Source organism: Mya arenaria, chromosome 2 (assembly GCF_026914265.1).
Source record: "Mya arenaria isolate MELC-2E11 chromosome 2, ASM2691426v1".
In the NCBI taxonomy this organism is placed as follows: Eukaryota; Metazoa; Mollusca; class Bivalvia; order Myida; family Myidae; genus Mya; species Mya arenaria.
This window is the reverse complement of record NC_069123.1, coordinates 39,243,731-39,270,550: the sequence shown is the minus strand read 5'-3', so window position 1 is coordinate 39,270,550 and position 26,820 is coordinate 39,243,731. Positions and strand designations below refer to the sequence as shown.

Here is a 26,820-nt window from a genome sequence, read left to right as displayed (position 1 = left end):
TTCTTCTGTCTCTTCTTCCGGCGAATGGCGGACTATATGGCCGCTTCATCATAGTGGCGTAAAAATCGACCTTAATCCGCGGAAAACAATATCGCTGATACAAAATGGCTACAGAACAGATGACTTTAAGGGCGACCCTTGCGGGTCATGGTGGTTGGGTCACCCAAATTGCCACTACACCACAATATCCGGACATGATTTTGTCTGCTTCCAGAGGTTTGACATGTTTACATATGTATCTGTCAAGTTTTTCACAATACATTTAGTACGTTGTATTGTTTCAGATAAATGATCAGGCGTAAACAGTCATTTACGTCAAGCGAATGTCTTGGGATGAACTGTCATTTTGCAAATTGTTAAAACATGTTCATTTTAAATTGTGCATAGGTACCTGTATCGTAATTCACCATGTAAGGCATGTTCTTTTCCAGACAAAACATTGATTCAATGGAGGCTGACACGTGATGAAACCAACTATGGTGTTCCACACAAGATGTTGAAGGGGCACAGCCACTTTGTGTCTGATGTTGTAATGTCTTCTGATGGACAGTTTGCTCTGTCAGGCTCTTGGGACAAGACTCTCCGTCTGTGGGATCTGAGCACGTATGTGGTTCAAGTCAAGTCATTATCTGACTTTGATTTGATAGGCATGTTGCACAGAACAAATTTCTCTGTTAGACCAAACAGATAAAGATAAATCGAGAAATAAAATAACTAAAATAATAATAAAAATTGTTCCATGCAACCACAGGGGTTTCTCTTGAAAAAAAAATTCTTACATAAATTCTTACATATATATATAAAAAAATATATATATATTTTTTTTACGAGAAACTCCTTGTGCATGTAACTGGAAACATGGTTTGTTTTTTTTCGCCTCATAAGTTCCAATCATGAATCTTGAAAGTGTACAACTTAAGGGGTGTTGGCCCATTCCATATGCCTTTAAGTGATGTCACACTCATATTTAAAATCAATGTACACATTTATAAAAAACATATTTCAAGTCAAGTTTGATAATAAGATTATTTTCATAGCTGAATATGCTCAAATATTAAATGACTGGGGAATGCTTAAAGCTAAACATTGATCAGCTATTGTCTCTTGAGCTAGAAATACCATGTTCACTGTACCTTTCTTTCAAGTTCAACACGGTATCCGGAACCATTGTTTTCAATATGTATTCATCATTTTAGGTAAATTAAAATTATTAATTCAAAAAATCTTTGTTAATTGTTCGTAATTATAAATGTATATGCATGTGGTAATTTTTTTTATGTCAATGTCATTCTCTGTATTTTTCAGGTCCAAAACCACTCGCATGTTCATGGGACATACCAAGGATGTCCAGAGTGTTGCCTTCTCTGCTGACAACCGGCAGATTGTTTCTGGCTCAAGGGACAAAACCATTAAACTGTGGAACACCCTTGGTGTCTGCAAGTACACTATTCAGGTATGGTTCAAGTTCTGCTCTGTTGAATGTCTATTGATAACAGTACATGGGTTAACATAATGATAATCATGCTGGTTACACTTGCAAGTCAGGCAATATTGCCTGATACAGCAATATGAGAATAAAACAAATTTTATTTTAAACATTGTCTATCAAGTAGTAACACAATGGAAGTTTTGGTGCAACCATAATTGATGCAGTATGAAATTTTCCCCAGTCTGATTGTTTGTCAATCTATCCCATTTCGGGGATAAATAAAGGCTCTAGTCCTCATCAAAAAATAATCTTTTACTCAAATGATAAAAATCCATCCTGTTCTTCATGATTTTATGACCTTTTAATTTATACACTATGGCATAAGTAAATGCATGTATGTTATCTTTTTTGATAAACGGCTAACCAGAAGAACCATCCTGATATATATTTTTTTTTCTTTATGGTCATGCTCTAAAGGGCTGTGTCCCTTTCTCCTGCTTTCTCCAATTTTAGATTGACTTTTATGCTATTTTGTTATTATTGCAGAAGCAATATTATTACAGTATTATACTATAAAGCAATTTTTGAGAAGCATTTTGGTATTATTCTACATATAAACTAAAAGTTTCTAACATATGTTGTCATGTCCTACAGGAGGAGGGCCATACTGACTGGGTTTCCTGCGTGAGGTTTTCCCCCAACACCTCCAATCCCATTATTGTTTCCAGCAGCTGGGACAAGAAAGTCAAGGTAAAATCTGTTATCAATATTTTGGATCTGATTTTTATTTGTGGAGTTGTACATTAAAAAAAAGAAGCTTGTTATCAAAATCAAAACTGTAAGATCAAAATGCATTTATACTCTTTTACAGTCATGAACATCCTTAAATTATGTATATATTTTTTTTTGGCCTTATTTTTGTTTTAATTGAATTGTAGGCAGATGTTGCTTTTTGTGTTGTTGTGACAAATTTAAGCTAACTGAATTTATGATGTAAGATCCTTCACTAAAACAGACCCCTGATGCTTTGATATAAACATGCTATCTTTGCAATATTATAAATATGTTTGTTATTTTTCTTGATTACAAGTATTACTGGTCCTATTGACCTGATCCACATAACCCATTATAGCATTGTTGTAGGCATTTATATTTCCTGTATTTCCTAAAATACCTATTCTGTTGCAATATAAAAATAAAATGAATTGAGTGTGGCCTAAATTCAAAACGATATACAGTGCAATACGATTGACAAATATTTTCTTATATATAGAATAATTCCTGCTAATTGTACCTCCTTTCTAATATGCTATCATTCAGGGTCTTTATTACTCATGTAATGACTGTAGTTATAGTAATAATTATTAAAACATCTTTTTTTACTATATTTCAATTGAAATACTTAGAAAATAATCATGTCTCTTGTTGACAGGTCTGGAATCTGACTAACTGCAAGCTAAAGACAAACCATCACGGTCACAGTGGCTACCTGAACGTTGTCACAGTTTCCCCTGATGGATCCCTATGTGCTTCTGGAGGCAAGGTACGTATAAGTACTTTGAATATATAGTAAAAGATTGGAATCATAATTGTTATTGCATGTACAAAAATGGTGATTTACATTGCAAGAAATTAATATGCAACCTGTTCAAGTTGTTAATTGCAACAAACTAGATCTTCAAAATACCAGATCTGGCACATTATGACTTACTTGCTTACAATGGGGTTAGTTTAGAAAAATGGAATACAGGGGGGTCAATATGATCACTGCCATCATACATATGGACACAACTATTATTATTATAATATAAGCTGGTTATGAAGATGTTAAGGCAATGCATCTAATTCCTTAAAAATCAAGATGTTACCTTCTTAGAAAACTTGGATTGTTCATACATCGCCTTATATCAAGTCAATATTAATTTATATGCCAGGACGGTCAGGCAATGCTTTGGGACCTGAATGAAGGCAAGCACCTGTACACATTGGACGGTGGCGGCATCATCAACTCCCTCTGCTTCTCACCCAACAGATACTGGCTCTGTGCCGCCACAGGACCCAGCATCAAGATCTGGGTAGGTATCCTCTTCTTTATAGAGTTTGCAGTATTAAGATTATAAGGATGAGAAAATGTGTCTTACACCTAAACAATTCGAAGGGTGAATGCGAAAAGTTTTTAAGTGACACTTAATAAAGAAGCAGATAGAACCTTTTCTCTTTCACCCCTCTCACTTTCCTCTTGTAACTCATCTATTAAAAAAGGTTTTGCATGTACGCTCTTTAAGTCATTATCTCTGTAAATACATCATGTCGTAGATTGAAACTTCATCACACGATTACTTCCCTTGTTTAAGACCTTTGGTAGCTTCAAATAGCAACAAAAAATGTTTTCACGCTACAGTCTCCTCAGAACTAATTGAAGAACAATTTGACTATTTACATATTTTGAATCGCCACAAACTATCACTTACCGAAACGCAAATTATTTTCACTTCCAGCAAAAAATACTATTTTACTAAAAGAAAAAAAAAATACTATTGCTACTTGTGTAAGATAGGTTCATCCCTATCCTTTCGCAGAACACCTGTTCTGTGGAAACTTGTTAAACCTTGTTTACATAAACATGCTACACTCTGGTTTGGATGAACCCATCTTACACGAGCATTGATAGAAGAAACTTATAATCTGGCATAGAATGCAATGACAGACATTGGGAAAGTTTGAAAAAGGTGTCTCATTTGAACTGACAGCTGAGATTTTGTCCGTCCGAAAAAAATTGCCAGTCTGACATTTTTGTTTGAAAACTTACTTTTGTTTCTAATTTTACGTTGACAAGGAATAAAAAGGTAACCAGATATTAATACAAGTTATTTGCCAGGGTTTTTTTTCTGAAATAGAACTATAATGTCAACATTTTTTTTTTACACTCTCACATACTTATAATGAAAATTGATTGGTTGATTTGTTGGCTATGGGTATTTTATGGACTATGCCGATCACATCGAAAAGCATGTTCCAAGGATAAGATTTTTGCTTGGAACGATCCTTATACATTCCAATGTTCATGAAAAAAGTTGACCTTGCACTTGGTACCATTGTTGTTTTTCATATGGAACTAGGAATACTGAGCGACTTTTATGAGAGCCTTAAATTCTGTAATCATTTTGACATATTCATTGGCTGTGTTTCATGTTCTCAGATAATGTATGTTGTGAAACATTTTTTCGCATGTGGTTTACTACAGCAGTATCAATTTGAATAAGTGAAGAGAAGTGAAATCAATTTATTTGAGTGAACTGTACATTATTGGAAATCCTTTATCTCTTTCAGGACCTTGAAGGCAAGGTAGTTGTGGATGAGCTTAGGCAGGAAGTGATTGGAACAGGAAGCAAGGCTGAGCCTCCTCAGTGCATTTCCCTGGCATGGTCTGCTGATGGACAGACACTATTTGCTGGCTACACAGACAACCTGATCCGTGTCTGGCAGGTCTCCATGGCCGCCCGATAAATTGTGGTGGACAGTATTTATAGGTTTACACATCTAGGGAAGTGTGCGATAACAAGTAAATATACCATCCGATTTACTTTTGTTCTGTATGCTAAGCGATGTTACAGTAAAATAAACTGTATGATGGAAATTTGCCTTGTTATTACTTACACTGCTAAGGATCCGACTTTTAAAGAATGTCAAGAACTTAAAAAAAAATATGTTATGTTGGCCAGGTAGCACATTTCTTATTTGTGGTTAAAATATACAATGAAGACTGGAGTGTCTGACTGATAACCACATAAAAATGCAAGCAATTAAATTGGCAGCTCTTTGTTGAAAATAGTGGCGTCTTTTAAACTAACAAGTGTTGTCCAGAAATGGCTTATGACTGTCAATTCATAATATGACATTGATGCTTCCTAGGTGTTCGATTATTTGCTTGCTTAATATCTAAACACATTTTTTGTTGTTCTGTGGTTGGCCTTTTTCCTCTCCCATTGTAGTCGCAAATTTTCACCTCAAAGTGATTGATCAGAGTACATGTCGCAGACATCAATAGGGCTGTTATAACAAAGAAGAATGTTATATATACCAATATTAAGAACAATCCAATTAAGACTAATATTGGATACAAAACCCGTCGAATCTATTTATGAAAGAAGTGCCTAAAATCCAACAAGGAAAAAACACTTGACATCTGTGTTTGAAGACTTAAACATATTAGTACCTGTAAGAAGTTGACTGATTTTGGAGTGTTTTTTTGTGAGAATTTGGGTCACATTTTCAGTTGAAGAATATCCTTGACCAGTATGGAGGCTATTCGTTGCCAAAAGTCCAGACGTTTATGTGTGTATTCTAGGTTTGTAACATTGATGATTTACCAATTTACATTTTACAACCGCCAACTCATCGGTTGTATGTTTACATTTTACACTGCACATTTTCATTTTTCATTGTACCAATTGGAGTTTTATTCTTGTTGCATCTATTCAACAGACAATTCAGTCGTGTTTATAAAGTTTTGTATGCTGAACACACGTCATTCTGTGAAAGTCACATGCCGACTTTACATTGCAGTGTGTAGGAGACAGATTTCATTTTGTAGTTCTACAAAGTACATTGTATGGTGGTGACTTTTCATTCGCAGTTGAACATGTTTACGAGATGAATTTAATTTTATTTATAGATAGCTCCGCCTTAACCATGTCTTAACTCCTCCTTACGTCTTTCGGAAATTTCCGCTATCACTCTGCTCTATTTAAACCAATTATGGATACTTTCGACCATGGACATTGCGAACGTTATTATGGACATAACGAATCATCTATATTATGACATTATGGACTATGATTTGGACACAGGATGGATTATAAATTATTTCATGTCGAATAAAATAATATATATTACAACATGTTTTTGTCTATATAATAGTAATTAATACGCACATGACATGAAATGAGATGTATGCAAAATGATACTTGACTCAAACACAACAAAATGTAAGTCATTATCATTAAATTATACTTAAAGAATGAAAAGTCCCATTGTCTTATTGTTCTTTTAAAGCTGCACTCTCACAGATTGACCGTGTTGACAACTATTTTTATTTTTTTGTTTTGGAATTAGCCAATTTTTGCCAAAATGAACGAGTTAAAGAAGCGCTCGAACATTTGGACCGATTCAGAGCGGCCATCCGCTCTGTCAACAATACTGAATCAACATGATTCACTTTTTGGAAAGTTCAAAGGGGCCGCTATCAGAAATAAGGCCAAGGAGGCCAAATGGGATGAGATCGTAATGGAAATAAATTCGTAAGTCAGAAGTGTCATATGATTCATGGTGTTTATTTTCACTTTGCGTCTTAGTTAAACTTTCCCTAGTATTAATGCGTTTAATATATAAAACTATTATGTGGTACCATTGCTTAAAGCTGCACTCACACAGATTGACCATTTTTACAACTTTTTATTTTTTTGTCTCTGAAAGAGCAAATTTATGCGTAATTTTCTGCAAACCAATGATTATAAGATTGCTGACAAAAATTCAAATCATAGATTTTTATATTTCTGTTCGAAAATTAATAATGCGTTGGTAACCCTGTCTATGGCACGCCCCACAGATGGACGGGAAATTCCATGAATCTCGGCAATTAACAAATGGTGAGCTCCCGTGGCGAAAAATTGAAGAGTTACAAGCACAGAGAGCAGAGGTGGTAGTGGCAAGCTTCATCTTGTTACAGCATCAAGTTCATTAAAAACAACACCCACTATCATTACAATTGTTTCTGGATAAAAACGGTATCTCTCCCGAACTTCCACTCTTGATAAACTCTCCAATGGGTTGGCCCTGTCTTTAAACACTCTTGGAATCCGTTGTTGACCATACATAGCGATTCTCTGTAAACGCTGGAATCTATCTACATAGTTGTCGGCCATTTTTATGCCCCCACAAAGTGGCGGCATATAGGGTTGCCCTTGTCCGTACGTACGTCTGTCTGTCTGTACGTACGTACGTCCCGAAGATTGTTTCCGATCTAATTCTTGAAAACCGTTTGTCCAATCCTCACCAAACTTTAAACACATGTTTGTGACCATAATATCTTGATCAAGTTCCTTAGCCATGGAAATCGCTTTTGTCATTTAGGAGTTACGGCCCTTTATTTGCAAAAAAAGACTTGAAAAATACGTCCCGAAGATTGTTTCCGATCTAATTCTTGAAAACTGTTTGTCCAATCCTCACCAAACTTTAAACACATGTTTGTGACCATAATATCTTGATAAAGTTCGATAGTCATGGAAATCGCTTTAGTCATTTAGGAGTTACGGCCCTTTTTTGCCAAAAATACTTCAAAAATACAGATTATCCTGAATAATCATTATGGCTTATTTTCTGTGACAAAAAATCGAAGTGGGGGCATCTGTGTCTTATGGACACATTTCTAGTTGAGTTTGAGACAAAAATTGAGAGTGCTACAAGGCTGTCTCAAATGTTAAGCTTGATTTCTTGAGTTTGAGATTTAGTTTTTTTGTGAACACTTAAATGAGTTTCGACTTAAAATGAGTCCTGTTTTGAGTTCATTCTTTGAGATTGAGTCAGAAATTTGTCTTTTAAGTTCTTTCGTGATACTGGGGCCAGATCTTTAACAATCTTTTAATATCAGTTTACTATTACTTACGCAAATAATTGTCTTATCAAGACAAACAATAAAAACGGAATATCTGTGTGAGTGCAACATCAATAGCGTTCTTAAGACACATTTTAATATAAATAATAAAAGAAAATGTGGTACCCGATAAGAAGTTAGAACATACATGTTTTTAATGTAAAATTGCACACCAGATACACCTGCATGTGTACTATTTTAGCAAGATTGTATACTCTAAAATTCACCATTTTACACTGACCGAAGATAAATTTATCGTATGGGAAGACCCGACAGCCTCTTTTAATTCATAGACTATGTTGAGGGTATAAACACTTCACTGCGGTCAATAACTTGCGTTCACTGAAATTCGTGTACCAATGTTAAGGTAGTCTTAAAGGGTCTAGAACAAATAGTTGAGTGGGTTATACATATCTTTATTCCTGCATTGATAAGAATACTATATAATCTTAACAAATTAATTTAGACCAGGTTAGACAACATAAATATCAGTACATTTTAGTGAAAGTAAGTCATTGTGCTTTATTATTATATCATAACATTTATTTCATTCATATATTTTGTTATTTAGCGTTGTACCCAAAGATCCATTGCAAGACAACTGCCGCGGTTGATGGGGTTGGGTATGGGTAGACTTAAACTGCTTTAAAACGTATTTTCGTTGGTAAGATAACATTAGACTGATAATATTGCATTCATTGTAATTGCCGTATTGGGGACGTTCGTGTTACATCAAGAGTTCGAACATTTATTTACCGAGTAATAATTTGATTTCCGAGTTCATATAGATGAATTGTTGGAATACTATACAAGTAATTTTGCATAACGAATACACGGTACGTTTAAATTTCCTTTTGTTATAATTATTAATATGTGTTACAGCTCATGTCTTAATTAAACTTTTATTAACGCATGTATATTCTGATTCTGATTCACACAAAATCTGCATAAAACTTCGTCGCCCAACATAAAAGGTGTTTAAACATGAAAAAATCGGCCGTATAATACCCATGTAAGTGCAGTAGCGGTCGAAAAGATAAATAATGCAAATATTCAATAACAAATAGCTAAAACAGGTGCAAGAATGGTAAACTTGGGCCGAAAACACAGTTTCAAGTCACGCAATTTTCTATTTTCACTCTGTAAACAATCAATCCTTCAGCTTATGCATTCAATAACTTTTTTGTAAAGGCCTCTAGAAACATAGGTTAAAAAAACGAGAGACGCTTACAAGTGTGGTCTCCGGGTAGGCGTATTTATCTTGCGAGAAAGGTGATATGACTTACTTACCGGGTAAAAAAATCCTTCAAACACCGAAATTCCTTTCAACGCCGCCATTTTATTCGGCTTCACACAATTTCTCTCACTTAAAATTCGGCGAACACATTTCACGTTGGACCCCCTGGGTATAAAAGTAAAAAAAACAACCGACAGTGGCAGTACAAATCTGGGTCCGAGAGCCCAGCTCAGATACACTCAACTGCAATTGACCGAGAGCCCAGCTCAGATACACCCAACTGCAATTGACTAAAAAATATGGTGATTTATAACCCATTTAGGAACATTGATCAAAATAAAAGATGAAGTTAATTTTAGTTTTTATTGTGAAATAAAGAGAGAGTACTCGGACTTACAACCGGGAATTTACAGGAGTTAGGCGAAGATGTTATCTCCCTTGCTTGATTCAACGGAAATAAACGAAAGAAAATCCGATTCGTTAGCTCCGCCCATTCACCTTCGTTTCTTCCGGTGACATTAACCATATAAGGCATAGGCGAAATCGTCTATCCTTGTAATTCTGAACTTGTCAATTGACTTTTGTAAACCTGGACTTGTTGGACTGCAAATGTTCATTTTACGAATGCGAGTGTCGACTGTAGGATTGCAGTTTTACATATGCATGATTCGGCTTTCTAAATTACATCACCATATTGTAAAAGGCAAGTTATACGATCTATGTTTTAGTGAGTTTATACAGGGTCGATCTGACAAATAAACATTTTGACTACTATAATGACAAATCAATACGGAAAAACTGACGAATAGAAACAACAAATAGCACGTCTACATTGACAAATGTAAGAGATATTTAGTACGATTAAGAAGCACATTGTGGGAATTACACGTCTGGACTTTTGGCAACGAATAGCCTCCATAGACCAGTAGTCAAAAGGCCTAATGCAACTGGTAATTTGTTAAACAAAGTACCGACCAAACCGGAAATGTGACTTTAATTTTAAAAGAGCGAAACTGTTTAACACTATTTTGATGTGATATGGTCAAGATAAGAGTGTTGCTTGTGTTCAAAGATGGCCTTGTGACCACTAACAATGTGAACACAAAATACAAGGCAAGTATTGTCCACGGCCTTTAATTTGTATTGATTTTATTTCCTGATGGTGTTGGTGTACAGTAGGCTAAACAAACACCAGCAGGAAATGGAAACAATAGCAGAAGTTATATGGCCTTGCTTGAAATAAGCCTAGTCATTTATCATGGGCTTAAGTACACAAAAACCATCAAATGCATAAAGGGTTTGATCTTCGCAAACATTTGCTCGATTTTAGTTTTATTGCAGTAAAACTGGAATCAGATTCAATAAACAGCCACTTTAGAAGCCTTTTTCCAGTCAGCAAATTTGGTCAGTGTTTCAATAACCAGCCTCTTCGGAAACCTTTTCTAATCTCCAAATTTGGCCAAAAATGTGTATGGGCAGAATATCTCAAGTTTTTATCACCAGCCATTCCAGTTGATCCTTGAATTGGCAATACTGTATTTCTCTAAATTTGGCCGTATCATCGCTTGTGGCCAAGGCGCAATTTGCTTTTGTCTACATGTGACAAGGTTTTAAATACCATTAATACAAGTCAATAGACCATACCAGGGCAAGGTATAACTCAGCACAAGTGTTATACCATATAAGAAGACAAGAATATCGATGGATGCTCCCCAATTTTCTATGAAGAAGCAGAAATTTGAATTCAATGTGCTAGTAGAAAGTCAACAGTTGTAGCATTATTATGCAAAAGCTGGAATTTATATAACCTGGAAAAATCAAAGAAACGGACAGGTTTGAGAATTAAATTTTAAGAAATAAAATCAAAGCAGCAATTGAATTTCCCAAACAGAAAGTGAAGTCCTGGCAAAAACGATCATATAAGGGGATTTCAGCTCATGGGGGAGACAACTTAAAAATTGTAGAGCAGCATTCTAGATCTTATTCACTGCACTTTTCAAAATGCAGTGCCATAGCTACACCGAGGCACCTGCCTCGGTGTATTTCACAGGTATTTTTCTTTAAAATCATTTCTGCTAGATTGATGATTATTATCACCTTTGTATTTTCCAAGACATGGCAAAAGAGCACCTTTTACGAATTCGAGGATACAACTTAGTAAGCCTGAAAAGATCATAGCTCTTGTGCTTCCTACAATTGCCATCTATTTAATCCGCATCTCCAGACAAGAGTGACAAACTAACGGACAAAGCGGAAACCATTTCCTCCTTTTGGGATTCAGAAGAATGACAGTTGTACAGCAACCCATGCTAATCAACTAGCATGGAGCAATGAAGTTCCTTTTTTTTGCTACTTAATCCTCAAGGTTTTGGTACAACCAGCAAACCAGATTGTTTTTTTCTAAAAGGAGTTGCAGAATTTTTCCTGAATTTCAATAAGAGCAGTCTAGATTGTAATCCAAATTGTATAAAATCTAATCAAGAATGACCTTGATCGTAGGCATTGAACGAGTAAAAAATTGTTTTCAAGTCATTAAATGATATGTGCAAATTTAACCTTTTTTGCCTTTCACACGGATGAGATTTACAATACAGTATTTAAAAATAATAATCTAGTACATCAAAGTAGTTGCCATGGAGATTTTTTTTAAGTTACCAAAGGGTCACTTAGCACTGCTGCGTTCACAAATAATGAAGGACAGTCATTTCACCTCTAAACAGTTTTCAGAGAACATGTAATTTTGGACTGCAGCTGGAATGTTTTCTCCACATGAGGGTTTCTCTTCTGTTGAAGCAAGTGGGTCAGTCATTAAAGCCTGCAGGGGTCAGCTTCATATTCAGCGCTATGAATCCATTCCAAACACACTAGCTGCCAGTTTCTCTCCAGTTGAAGCAAGTGGATCAGTTGTTTAAGCGTGCAGTGGTCAGCTTCATATTGGGCACAATGAATCAATTCCCAACAAACTGGATCAAGTTCAGTCCAGCATGTGCATTTCGCATCACACACATTTCAACTTTAGCATCACACACAAGTTAAAACATATCCAAATAGTGATGTGCATTCAGATCGGCTGGTACTTTAGTTGTAGTCATACTATAAGCATCTTCCAAGTGGTGTTGTGCAATCTGAACAGCCTGTACACAAAACTCTGGTCATACAGTAAGCATTGTGCATTCACAACAGCCTTTTCACGATGTTTTGGTCAGATTCAGCTCACCTAAGCCAGCTGTGATACAGCACATAGTCAGTGCATCGACAGCGAATTAGGCAACTAAACCAATAGCCAGTTCAGGCCAATAGTTGTATTTGTTGAGTTGCTATCCAAACATTTCTTTTGATGTAAAATGAAAAGCAAGCTCATCAAAGCAGGCTGTGATATGACTTTTGAACACACATCATCAACCGCTTTGATGACTCACATTTTCTTGTTTTGCTCCATTGAGGGGAACAACGCTTTATACATTGCTTATTTTCACAGTTGAAATTTTCTACCATCTTGATGCACAAGTTGACTTTTTCTTTAGCCCACATTCCATCAATTTGTTACCGTATTGACTTGTTATGAAGCTTGTATTAAACTACAGCCATCCAAATTTCAGAGGAATTGATCACACTAAAGACTGCTAAAAACTAGTGCATGTTTAAATTGTTATAATTTATTAATCAATACATAATTCATAAACATTTATGGCATACTACAGGATTCTAAAATGTTATTGATGCATGATTACAAGCACAAGAAAATCAGCACTTAAATTTGTGATAATGTAGCTCCAATTTTGTTCATGCAGCAAAATTACTACAAGTCTGAATTTTGCCTCAAGATCACTTTCCATAAGTCATTATTTTTCCGTTTTTCAACAATCACAGTTACAATGGTCAGGCGTTCAGTCATCAGTATCCTCCATTTTTGGTGCCAGGTAGAAGCGCAGGTAACCCATGTCAGCAATCTTGTACTCCGTAACTGCAAACAGAGTTAGGCATTTAACTACAATTTTGACAAATTGAGCATTTTAGCTGCTCAGAGCTTCCATCGTACTCAAACCATTAATTTTTCTAAAAGCAATTTCAATTGTAAAAGAGAAAAACTTTGTAAAAAATTAGGACAGTAAGCTAGCTGCATTTTAATGAAATAATGGGCATTACAATGGACTTACAGAAGTGATTTAGTTAATGGTCGAGCTAGACAGAGACATAATGCCTATAAACACCGTCATCCAGTTCCATCATGATTGGATGAAATTGACTTTAGTAACTCAGTCATCAAAATTAGACTTTAGGATGAACAAGCCTGAATTCTTGTACTATTGCTTGGCATCAAATTTTTTAACTGGAGCTGCTGTATATTAATCAGCATTTGGACAAGTCCGGAAGACATACAAACAGTGAAGGGCTTGCGGACTTAAATTAATTTTGACCACTGGTAACGTGCACAAAAGACCCATCAGACTACAATAGTGAATTGAATTGACTGTACAGTGCTCCAGCCAGGATTTGAAAAGGGCAGGGTGGAGTTTTGAAAAGGGCAAGCTACATGAGTCGTGTAGAGGCGATTGGGGGTGGTGGTGGGAGGGGTCAATCCCTGTCACAAGGTTGTTTTTGTTGTTGTTTTTTTTGTGTGTTTTTTGGGGGGGGTCTGCCCCTAGAATTTGTTTTGTTTACATACTCAATTTAAATCATTTTTCATGATTTTCAGACTTATACAAAATGGTGTTGTTGTTTTTTACTCTAAAATTGGAAGGGTGTGTTTTAATATCAAAATTAAAATTTGTCTTTTTGTCTGTGGTAGTATGATTGTACTTGTTTGGCATCTTCTATAGTGCAATGTCACATATTTCTCCTAAAAATTATGTTAAATGAAGAAAAAAACAAACACAGTTAAACATTTGAAGCAATCAAATAAATATGAACAAAAAAAAGATATATGTTGGGGACGAATCTTAGTTTGGTACGATCGCGATTGGGTACGAATGTTACATTCAGCCTGGCTGTTATTTAATTGTCTTTGGTAAAATAATGTTTAATATGCAGATGTTTTAGAATAAAATGACAATAAAAATCACTTCCCTGGTTTAAAAATCACTTATAAAACAGAGCATTGATAAAATAACTCCGAAAAATGTTCTGACAAAATGGCGGTTTCGGCGAATTTTGACAAGATCGTGGACATGGTAAATAAATGCTACATAAAACATATTTTTGTGGGTAACAAAGAAATTTTCATCATGAATATTTTAGAAATTAGCTTTCAAAACTTTTACTGAAAAGGTGATGTATTTGATTGTGTTAGCGCCACCTTTCTTATGTTTACAAATCGGCAGTGACCGTCTGCTTCAAATCAACAATTTCTAATTAAAATGGCGAGTATCATCAGTACAATACAATTAACAATTATTTTTAAAGATTTGTGCTTGACAACTCTTTTCACCATCCCTTTACATTTTCTATCGCATTTTATGAACTTTCATGATTGAATGAACGAGTTCTCAATGTATATTCTGATTGGCTGACATTAAATAGCCCCGCCTCCTGCCGATGTTTCCGTATTTGGCTCTTCCTAATTATTGGATTAGAAGATGACCAATTATAAATACACAGGTCGTCTGCTCACTACACAAATACACACTTAGCTGTCATATGACTTGGACAAGGCACATGGGAAGATGAAAGGGCAGTACGGCATATTTTAAGCAGACAATGGGGGCATGGTGACACCTAGCGGGATCACTATTATCATAAGTATTACGTAATTTGTCTATATTATGACAGCGGATTAAGGGCTGCTGCTCTTTCATAATGATTTCAATAGTAAAAAGGGCACTAACGGTATAATTGGCCCTAAGAGAGTATTTGTGAAAAGGGCACTACTCAAAAAAAAAGGGCAGGGCGGTAAAAAAAGGGGCACGGGCGCTGCGCCATTGAAAAACGGGCTAGCTGGAGCACTGCTGTACATGACAAACCAAAATATATTTCAATTTTAAATGTAAGATGCAATTTTAATCAGTTACAAGGACAATAATGCACAATTCAGTTTGCAGACAACTAGAAATTTGTGTATTTTTAATGATGGGGAAAAATACAATCCAAGGCTTCCCATGTTGCAGGTGCATGCCTGACGATCAGATTTTCCATTCCGTACCGCAAACATGGTTATAAACTAAAACTTGACTTTGAATGCAGATATATTTGCGTCCATTAAGTTTCCCAATATGATATGCAATAATTTGTTACATGCAGTCACCAAATAGCTTTTTATTTTATAATAATTTCAAAGAGTTCAAATTATCTTTATTATTGTTTTCAAACATTACATATTCCATTTTGCTCTAGATTATTCACAATTTCAGTTGCATTGAGATATACATAAAAACATTTTCAATTTTATCTTATTTGTGGGTTTAACACAAAAAAAAAAACAGCATGTCATGCCTAGTGGGTGATCACTCTTCTAGTCTAGTTTTTCCTGTCGACATCAGAATGGAAGACACAAATGCAAATAAAAATACTAGACAGAACAATTTGTGCCTATATTTTATCTATATAAGAATATTGCAAGATTTAAAATGTAAATGTTTGGTATGCCTTACCGAGGGGTACATCTGCAGACATGGACAATGTCACCTGACCGGAGATTGGTGTGGCCTTGGTGAAATAGTTTAGGTATCGGAGTGCAAAGGTCAGGGTTACAGCTTGGGACATCTCAATGATAACAGCATCTTCCTCCTTGTCAGAACTTGAATTCTGGGCAAGCTTGATGTTGCCTGAAAGAACAAATAATAAGGAAGTATATAGAGACTTGTTCCTTATTCATATACCGTTTTTAATCTCCCCGTAAGCGACTATGCCGAACATCATTTCATCAACAGATCAACAAGATTTCTTAAATATTGATGACTGTGAGCTTGACTGTCAAGAAAAATATTGTTTATTTGAACGTTTAAATGCATAAAGCAGCTAAAAATTTTGATGAATAGAAACTGAAACTTACCAGTGCCAAGATCACCAGTTGCAGAGAACTTGACGCCTTCTTTAGTACAGCAAATGACCACAGACTCCCCAATCTGGCTCAGATCTCGGCAGATCCTCTGAAACTCTGCAGCTGGCATTTTCACCACACAGCTATATTCTGTTTCCTATGTCATAAGGAATAAGGTACATCATAACTAAAAAGGTTTGTCTTACAAACAGCAAGATTAAGGACGATCAGCCCCCAAAGGTGTATATGGACAAAGGCGTTAGCCAAAATCACAATTTAAAGAAAGGGAAGCAACCTACATTGGCATTTCATATCAAAGTGGCCAAAGTTTATAACTAGCTTCACTTTTGTATTGTTAAAAGTGTTAACTATTAATAATCAAAAAATCATAAAAATCGAGTAGCCTGGCGGACTATACAATAAGTTTTATTTTGAGTTGGCAAGATACAAACCAGGGCTCTCGCGAGGGGGCGACTTGGGCGAAGTGGTCGCCTAAAATTCCAAGACTTCGCCCATTTGTATCATCAAAGCGACATTGACTTCGCCGAAAATTTTAGCACATTGTAAATCTGTCAATCAGCGAGTATTTGGCCAATGTCCCATTAGTCAAAACATCACAATAAGCCATTCATACAAATTGGTAATCTCCTAATCCGATAATTGGGCCGTGTCATCCAATTACCAAAACATCGCCAGTAGGCGGAGCTATTTAAAGTTAACCAATCAGAAGACCCTGATCAAATGATATAAGTTCGTTAAAATGATATAGAATTGGAGACATAATTATGAAAAATCGTGTCAAGCATTAATTTAAGTTAAAAAGTAATTAATATATGTCTTGAACAAACAATGCAAGACATTTAAACATTGTTGCTTTTGAAGCAGACGGTCATAGCCATCTCGGGCCATCGGCAAGTAGGCGCTAAGAAAATCAATAACATGACGTATCACCAAATATTTGATTGGTTTTAGTGAAATGTTCATGATGAAAAATGATTTGTAAACACAAAAAAAATATTATTTTTTTACTTTATGTAGGGTTTACTTACAGTAATTTTCTCCTGTCACAGTTACGATGTCAAAAAAAATCGGCGAGATCGCCGTTTTGTCAGAACAAAATTCTGAGTTAATTTTTCAACTTCCCATTATGTATTGGTAAATTTTTCATCAAGGACACTGATTTAAATGTCATTTGGTTCTTAAATGTCAGCATATTAAAAAAAAAAAAGCCAGAGACAAGTAAATAACAGCACAGCTGAATGTGACATTCGTACCCTATCCCGAACGTACCAAAACAAGATTCTTCCCCCTACTTGATTGACAGTTCATTAATGAGGTCATTATGATTATTTCAAATCCTTAGATGTATTTTTTTGGTTCATTTTAGATGCTATTTGAAGATAAACTATGTGACATTGACAAATACACTTTTGCTGAGCCAAAAATGATACATTATTTTATGAACATTTTATATAGTTATATAGCAATCAATTTGAATGTGAATATAAACTGAGGTGTGTGGTATGGCATAGATTTTGTATCAGGTGTTATGAAAAGTATCACTTCTCCCTAAAGTCTCCCCACTTCTCCCTAAATTGACTGAAGGGAGAAGTCACTTCTCCCAAAATTTTCAGCCTAGTGAGAGCCCTGCAAACAATAAAACATAAGATCGTGCGAGCTTTTGAACTGACTATAAATTAGAAGAAATAATATATGAAAAACTAGTGGCCGTAGGCTACCATTAGAGGCATGCAGAATGACCCTTATTCACACAGGTTTTAATAATTGTCATTATCAACACATCATAAAATGCATCTCAGCAACACATTGTGGCATAACAGAAAACTTATATATCACACTAAACCCCCCAGCCACAAATAGGAGCCTCTTTCCAGTCTCATACAGAATTTTTGAACAGGTATTCCTTATCAATTATGACCGCTTACAAATATGAAATGTGCTAGTATAATTAGAATGCAATAGAACATAAAGTAATTTACAAGTCAGAAGGCAGATATAATAATGTAGAAGAGCACAATTTTTATAATAGATAGAACAATTCTCTAGTACAAGAAGTCTCCTTCGATTTCAGAATGATGCCCAATTTCGTTCCTAATATACTTACAGGAATACCCAGATGCTCTGTATCCAAGTCCAATAGACGAATCTCGTAGTCGGAGACCTTTTCATTATCTAAACAAAACAACAATTATAACTGTTAAAAAGCATTTTTTTTTTGTAAAAACACTGCAAGTGAACAATTGCCTATCACCTGATCATTTTCCCAACATTACAATAATGTTCTTTTTATCAATAGTAAAGGTTTACAAACTTCCTTCCTGTGTGGTGCTTCACAACATCTTGATTGCATACATGAGGGAAAATTCTAAAAATTTGAATATTTATTTTGTTCCCGTAACGCCACAAGTCAACTGATTCATACCAATGTAAAATATAGTCTTCGACTGTAACTCCACAATACTATTCACTGCATTGTTAATTAAAAAACAAAAGTTACACATGAATCATTTTAGCCAATACATTCATCTAATGACACTAGTGTTTCACGAAACACTTATTCAGATTGGCTTCTGTCAACAAAGCATTGCCATATTGGATCCGTCATTTTTGGCTAGCAAAACAACAAGTGGGGTATGGACGCGTAGAATCGCCAAAACAAAGACTGAAGTGGTTGTTAATATGGATAGTCATTCTAAAATGCCGTCCAGGCTTTTTTTTTTTAATGATGGTTAGCCTGGACGTCATTCATAATAAAATTCGTAAACATGTTCAAAATGCCGATCAGAATTTGGTCGCAAATTTATTGAAATTATTCCAATTTAGTCTATTAAAACAAAAAAAGAACATTTTACCTGTTAAAACTAATCCTTTTTACATCAATTGCACTATATATTATAAAATAATCACGTTCCGAATTGTTAAAACAACATACATTTTCAAACACCATCGAAATTCACCAAACACCATTGTTTTTGTTAACGAATGTAGCCGAGAATATCCAAATGCATTTTCTTTTCTCTGCTTAAGGTTACACATGACTATTAGTTACTTTAGTACAGCTTAGTACGAGCTGTATAGTGTCATTGGCAGTAGTTTGGTTAAGGCAACATATTGTAAACCTGTAAATTATTCAAAATAAATTAAGAATGAAGTGTTTACAAACATTTATTACTTTTGTTAGCATATTGGAACAAGGACATTTAGTTTTTGCAAAATGAATCAAATAGCAATATCATTAAGTTTGTGGAATGTTATCATGCAAAGTATGGGAAGAATTTTCATTTGCATGCATGGCATTTTTTTCAGTTCGTATCATTATTTTCTATTCTTGTAATTTACCCCTCATTTGCGCTCACTTGGATGTCTTTGAACTTTTGTATGCTTAATATTCCTTTGTTTGGTTTCTTTAAAGCCTCCAGATTCTGACACACAACAAAATAACTACTACTTGTGGCAAGAGCAATCTCAGGTACCAACTGGTGATTGTACAAGCTCTCTCCTCCCTACCTTTTTCCTACCAGTAGATGAGTAAGTTTTCTGGTGTTCCCGAGTGAACGACCATTTGTATGTATGTTGACAAAAACCTGCCATGACGGTTTGAAATTCTGCAATTATTTGGAGGTTTTTGATTGCCATCTTTTGACATAAAAACATTTCTACATTTCTTTCCCCTTTCCCACACGCACCTAGCCTCCCGTCTAAAAACGACCATACATTATAAATATTATATGTGTGCTTTTACTTTGTATGACAGAAATTAGAATACTGGGTAAAATTACCGGTTTGCCTTTATAAGCTTTGTTAAATTTTATAGCGTCTCTTTGAACCGCTGGCGCGTTCATGTCACAAACTGGGCATATGACCTTCTATAAGATGACATTTTAAATGTAAAGTCAGCGGAGATTGCACAAGTGTCCCATAACAACCCGAGGTATATTCTATAAGAGCATGAAGGCCAATTCTCACGCAGAGTCCCGGCTTTGTCATGTTTTAACCCCTTAAACACATAAGTGTTACTTCTGTTTACCAATATAGTTCTTTTAAAAACACACACAACAATTCTAACTCTAGTTCTTTTCCTGTAAGCTTGACGATAAAAGCACTCTAGTCGGAAAAAAAGCAAACAACAATGTTCTGTAATTATGTTTTTCTATCAATTCCTTTAAAAATAGTAATTTCCTGAAGATTCCCTTTAGTTGAGTTTTGTATAGGTTTTCTGATGTGAGGAATAAGGTATTTGTTAATATAAATATCATCATGAAACATATGTTCTAGCGAAACTATATATATACACATAATAAATTGATAAGTCAGCAAAATCTCTGATAATTGTAAACTTGGATTGTCGTGTTGAAGTCAAATTTTGATTAATAGGTTACACAATAAAACATTTTGATTCACTTAGTGTAACAATGCCGTTGATATACATTTTTTTTTTTTAATATTTAGTCTTATTTTAAATACATGTGTATAATAGTATGCATTGTCCACATTGCCCATAGAATAGTTTGTAAATACATCTTGAATCCTGTATGTGACGATAAATGTTTTTCAAATTCATTAAGTACAAAAGTGTGGTAACTGATAATGATAGTGTTAGGGGAAGGTAATCCATACTAAAAATACTACTTCAGATTGAAACCTTAAAGTATAGTTGTGTGTAACCTTTTTTCTTTTTGGCAGTAAGAAAGCTCCTGTCAACTGAAATCAGGTATTTAAATTACTTTTTTGAAGAAATAGCTTGTGAATTTGCAAAATGGATATGGTTATTGATAAGAATTTATGTATTTATTGGCAGTCTTAAGCAACAGAATACAAATGAAGACCATTTCATTTCATAGACAGTTTTTACATGTTTACGAATTTTGTTGTGAATGACGTTCCAGGCTAACCATCATTAAAAAAAAAGCCTGGACGGCATTTTAGAATGACTATTAATATGGACTACCCAAAACCCTGAACTTACTTGGGGATTCGAAGACAAATGTTATTGTATCCGCATCATCCCCAGTTTTTAAAGTTATCACATCATCGTTTCCTGCGCACCTGATGATTTTGGCCATGCTGAAAATGGAAACATCAGCATTCTTGATTCCTTGCAGTTAGAGAAAAATGCATGTCGCCGAACGTATAAATCGACAAGGAACTAGTTACCTGAACTGCTTGCAAAAATAAATAATACAAACATTTGAACCTATGTTGTAAAACGCACGAGAGTGGAATGATAACATATAAATAAAGCTAACGTATTATACATAACGAGGTCAACAAATATGGCGGGAAATGTTTACCTCCCCAAATTGATTCCCATCGATAGATTTCTGTCACATCTGTATGTGTCAAATCCTTCACTTCTTAAATTTAGCGACACTAAACTCACATGGGAACTGTCCATTGCCTGTAAAGTAATACCACTTGCATTGCAGTCCCATTTTGCTTCCTGCAGCAAATCTTTAACAGCATCACATATTTTCTTCCACAAAGAACCTTGAACCAGTCTTGCCTCAAACATTTTGATTTCTCACCAAAAACTAGCACGGGAAATAAATAAAATGGAAGTAATCTACACAATTTCGTCAAATAAATCCAATGAATTGTGGGAATAACGACGATGTTCCTCGATATATTTTGTATTTACTTCAACCCGATTTCTTTGTTATGTCAGCGATTTATGTGACCAATTCCCGCCAACTATTTTTAGGCGCGAACAATCAATAATAGAACGTGATTGGTCAATAAACAACGGGCACTGGCTCTCGCGAGATTTACCAAAAAATGGCTTGGAATGCTTTGGATTTTACGCCATAATTCGATAAACAACAACAACTTTTATAAAAGGTAACATTCAATGAAAGAACTCCAGGAACACACATACTACCTAAAAGCCAAACAAAAAGTGTTATCATTTATTAATTTATATGCACAATATCCCATTTTGTAATCTCCGTGCATTCCAAGATACTACGAAAAAGCTTTTAACTTTTCTAGATTCGGATAAAATTATTTTCGGATCATCAAATTGTCCTAGCTACAATAATGAGCGATCAGGGATATATTTTTTTTATTATTTTGACATTTCTTATGTATCCCTGTAACGCTACAACTCTCTACCATTTAACAACGGGCGAAATGATATACATTGTACTGTAATAATATGCATTGATGTTGAATAATAATGACAAAGTTTTTTAATTTTTATCCGACAGTGATCTGAACTGGATTTAATTTATCATTAGAGTTGTTATTTTCACATTAATATATCATGGGTCACGAATACCGTTATACATGTACACAACCAGTCAGATTTGTCCCAGATTTACCGATATCGGGATACTTGATAAACAATCGACACTTGTACGTGTTTTATGATGACTTAACATGTTTTTTGGGCATACTGACATAACTTAATATGTATTTAATAGTAGGCAATAATATTTGCATAGAAATTTGAATTTATAACGGAGATAATTTCAAAATTGTGGCCCCGAGGATTCTCTGCGCAAGGACCGCTTGCTACTTTTTGCTGGGATGGTGGACGTCACGAGTCTGCCATATTAAAAAAAATCGACAAAAGACTCGTTGACAGCCATTTAGGTGGACTACAAATTGTCCATACAAGACAACCATTTTTTTCTCATTTGGTATAAATAAATAAAAAAAAACCAGCGCATGTACGAAAAGATGAATAAGACGCTTAATTCACCTAATAAAGGTTACGTTACATTACTTTCCCTCTGAGCAGATTCGTCCCGAGTCTTGGCCTAAACTAGTGGGAAAGGCAACTCTAATTCCCCAGTTGTCAACATCCCACCGCTGCCACCATAATGTGCGATGTCAAAGACGCAAAAGATCCCTTCAGAGAAAAGCATGCTCGACCCTGAAGGGGTCTACTGGTCTTTATAAACAGTAATTCTCCACACGGAGCCCGGGCTTTGCTTATTAGCATATTACCAAATTAGTACTTCAGCGTACTATGAATGTACTTCTGTCTATAACGGAATATTATACCTTGAACGCACATCCGCCTACAGTGAACTGTTACACTAGCAGAGATCGCATTTGTTGATACCCTTCCCATCGCCATTGCAGGGTTCGAATTTAACTTTGGAGATGCACTCGCAAAATTTTGCGAGTGCTTTTTGAGGCAACTCGCAAAATGATAAATCAAATTGCAATTTTATTATTTGCCCTATTCCCTTATAATATTGTCTAATTTAAGTAGAAATTTACACCTAAGACATATTATGAATATTAAAAAGTATCAATCTTGAGTGACTCGACTACTACCGTATTTTCTCGACTATAAGACGGGGAAATTGGGTCCCGATTTTTACCCCAAAAGTAGGGGACCCGTCTTATAAGCGAGTCGATAAAATATTAAAAAAAAGATTCAAGTCAAAATCAGTTAAATTTTACATAGGGTATTCATCTATCCAGTCTATCGTCTGCTGATATAAGTATGGGGCAATTAAGTAAACAACAACACGAAATCTTTTCACCGCGCGTGCTCTGACGTCACACAGTGTACCGTTATATCTGCATTTTTTCTCATGGCGCGTGTCAGTATAATTAGTTTGACAGATATATCAAATCAATAAATTGGAATCTTAATATGATGTAGGTACCTAACTGTGAATTTGATTAAGCAAACAAATGACAATGCGAATATGAATCCTTTATGTTCGTCGCCAATCAAGGGACAATATTACCTAAAGCATTATTGCTAAACAAACAACTATTCATGCCTCGGCTTTTCGCAGTTATGTTATTGAAGCCATTTATTTTGCCGAAGAACTTCATTGGTGTCTTCAATAAAAAAATAAACTAAAACAAACATATGTTGTTATTGATTAATTATTACAATTTAGATAAGTAACGACCTGTCCTGCAAACTTATGTACTCATTTTTAACATACCTCCAAATCGAGAGCTCACAGTTGACCGCCATTTTCTTTGAGTAAAACAAAAACAGTTACCGCGAAAGTCGATAATTGTCCGTTGAGCTTGAACATTTTTACACATTAGGAAGAATTTTAGCATTTTAGATTTGCTTAAAAATTGACCCCGTCTTATAAGCGAGTCGAAACAAAAAGCACCAGATTTCATGAGCAAAGTTAGGGGGCCGTCTTATAAGCGAATCGCCTTATAGTCGAGAAAATACGGTAAACCTTGTTGATAGCTTATTCTTTTTTGGGGGTACGGAAAGATACTGGCTGCTTTTTGATAACAAAGCTGTCCAAGAATTTGACATTGTTCACTTTGTATATTTACCCTCGCGATCGGGTAATACACATTCGGCAAGCACGCTACAGATTTCATTAAGTCTATAAGTATTAAAAACAAAAACATTATAAATTTTAAAATCAATAAAAGCAACAGTAAATGTAGCCTGGATGCTTTGGATCATGAAATATATCGGTCGGCGAAGTCTATTCACTTTGACAGTTGGGCGGAAATATATTCAAAGGTTGATGGGGTTAACATATAGTGCGCGGAAATTTAGCCAATGATTGAGCTAAGTGATTACGTCATTTGTATTCACTTTGTATTATGCACAACTCGGAGCATCCCGGAAAAATTCGCGATAAAACTCAGCCTTTTCCATATTTGTTCTATTTTTTGAAAACTTACTAGAGCGTGACTCCGTACTGTCTTCTTTATACTGGTAGTGTACACATGCCATTTATAGGTTGTTTACATTCGACTACGTAGCGGAGTTGAGTTCATATTTATTCTACTTTCCTTTTAACATTTTGTGGTCTAGAAAAAGCCACTCGCAGAATTTTGCGAGCTTGATTTAAAGTCACTCGCAATTTGCAAATGTCGCTCACATTTTGCGAGTATGCGAGTCTAAATTCAAACCCTGAGTTGTTTACACTTGTGCCACTTTGTTACCCCATCTCTCATCGTTGTAAACATACACCACTGCCTCTGTTGCTTTTCAACCTATCGTTCTTCTCTGCATTCCAGGGCCTAACCCAGGCGTCAGTTTTTTTCAAATTCAGGGCGCTTAAAAATCATATTGGGTTAAGATCAAACTCCCAGGCTCTTGTATTTTTGTATGTGAAATTTTCCAATAGCAAAAATGTCTATTCCTCTGGTCCTCAAACTTGCCTTGAAGGTTGGACATTACCTGATCATTAATTCAAAAAAATTGTCCAAGTGCTAACTTGATAATCCTTAGGCCTATGGTCCTCAAATTTGACATAGAGGTTTGCTCTGACCAATTGATGTCTTGTATTGATCAAGGGGTCATCTGCTTTAAGGTCAAGGTCACACTCATGAATAACCGAGAGCGTGAAAAGCTTGTCTGAATGTTAAGTCGACAATACCTGGACATATGGTCCTCAAACTTGACTTGGAGGCTGGACATGACCAATAGATGCCCCTTATTGATTTTGAGGTCAAGGCCACAGTGACATTGACACTGACCCTTCTGCAAAGAGGATACATGTTTATCTGCAAATATCAGTCATCATTTCAATGTCACTAAGAACTGTACCTTCTATCATCAAACTTTGATTGAACATACAAATTAAATGTGAAATGACAAATCAGCTGGCAGTTCGGTCCACGCCTGTTTTATTCAATTGTCCAAATATACCTGAGTAACCTGACAACATGCCGCTCAGAGGGGGCATAATGTTTGACAAGCATCTCTTTTTTATTTCAGATACCGCAGGGCAGGGTATTGGTGAATATTTATCAATCACAGTGAGCCATGAGGATTGTCCAGTGTTTGCAGTCGAAGGCACTGCTGTGTGCAAGACTTCCTTGTATCATAGCAAACTCCAGATCTGGATTACATTTAACTTCATTTTCACTGCACAACAATACATTTAGGATTAATTACAGAGAAAATGGTAGATATAGACATGTTCTTCTACACTCACCAGCTGGTCTAAATCAGCTGTTGTTAAATTGGCGTGGTGTGAAAAGAGGCCATTCTTACACAGGTTTTGGCCACAAAGAACAGCCTACAACATCAAGAGACAAATATGCATGGTTTTTATTTTCCTTGATGGTTGTTATAATATTGTTTGGAGGAAGAATGACGGAAGCTATGTAAGATTTTCTCTCTTGTCTTGGATCACTTCAGTGTTTTTTCTCGGTGTTTTGTGAATAGGGCAAGACTCAGAGCCTCTCAAACTGTGAGGATGGGGACACAAAATTGTAAAAAAAAAATGAAATTACCCTGGTAAAATGAAAAAAATCTACTAGAAATGGGACTTATTCACTCCACACTCTTCTACGCTAAAATACACATTATGGAAGAAATTCACTACAGTACATCAACAAAATAATGGAGAAAACTGGTGTAAAATAATTCAAAATTGTGAATTGGCTACCCCTTTTGTGGAAAAAAAGTCATTTTTGGAATTGTGAATGCGGTCCTCTTTTGTTCTCATTTTGGAGAAAAAACACTGAAGATTTCTAAATCATAAACTATATATTATCCTATTTAAGCATATTGAAAGTATTGAATTCTGTGGCATAACATATTT

General features: G+C 35.3%; 3 protein-coding genes across 7 annotated transcripts in view; 2 read left to right on the top strand and 1 right to left on the bottom strand.

Annotated features, from left to right (window-relative positions):
- The first annotated feature begins 6 nt into the window (after positions 1-6).
- Positions 7-5,066, top strand: LOC128222845 (guanine nucleotide-binding protein subunit beta-2-like 1). Its single transcript, XM_052931996.1, has 7 exons — positions 7-216; positions 432-603; positions 1,306-1,453; positions 2,084-2,179; positions 2,862-2,972; positions 3,364-3,504; positions 4,760-5,066. The coding sequence occupies exons 1-7, from the start codon at positions 105-107 to the stop codon at positions 4,934-4,936; spliced, it is 957 nt and encodes a 318-aa protein (XP_052787956.1). The 5' UTR covers positions 7-104; the 3' UTR covers positions 4,937-5,066.
- A 7,892-nt stretch (positions 5,067-12,958) lies between these two features.
- Positions 12,959-21,997, bottom strand: LOC128245099 (proliferating cell nuclear antigen-like). The gene is made up of 6 exons (XM_052963321.1): positions 21,607-21,997; positions 21,282-21,379; positions 18,420-18,487; positions 16,307-16,451; positions 15,906-16,079; positions 12,959-13,282 (listed from the first exon to the last, which is right to left on the bottom strand). The coding sequence occupies exons 1-6, from the start codon at positions 21,825-21,827 to the stop codon at positions 13,206-13,208; spliced, it is 783 nt and encodes a 260-aa protein (XP_052819281.1). The 5' UTR covers positions 21,828-21,997; the 3' UTR covers positions 12,959-13,205.
- LOC128245070 (calcium uptake protein 1, mitochondrial-like) overlaps positions 15,039-26,820 on the top strand; it is a 26,929-nt gene continuing 15,147 nt past the window's right edge. For 2 of the 5 annotated variants that reach the window (XM_052963309.1, XM_052963303.1), the window contains exons 1-2: positions 22,051-22,153; positions 25,989-26,380. In XM_052963309.1, the coding sequence (XP_052819269.1) occupies positions 26,037-26,380 (344 nt within the window). In that variant the 5' untranslated portion in view covers positions 22,051-22,153; positions 25,989-26,036. Of the gene's footprint in view, positions 15,058-21,007; positions 21,027-22,049; positions 22,154-25,988; positions 26,381-26,820 lie in introns of those variants that run through there. The other 3 variants (XM_052963286.1, XM_052963296.1, XM_052963276.1) reach the window with 3 other exon arrangements.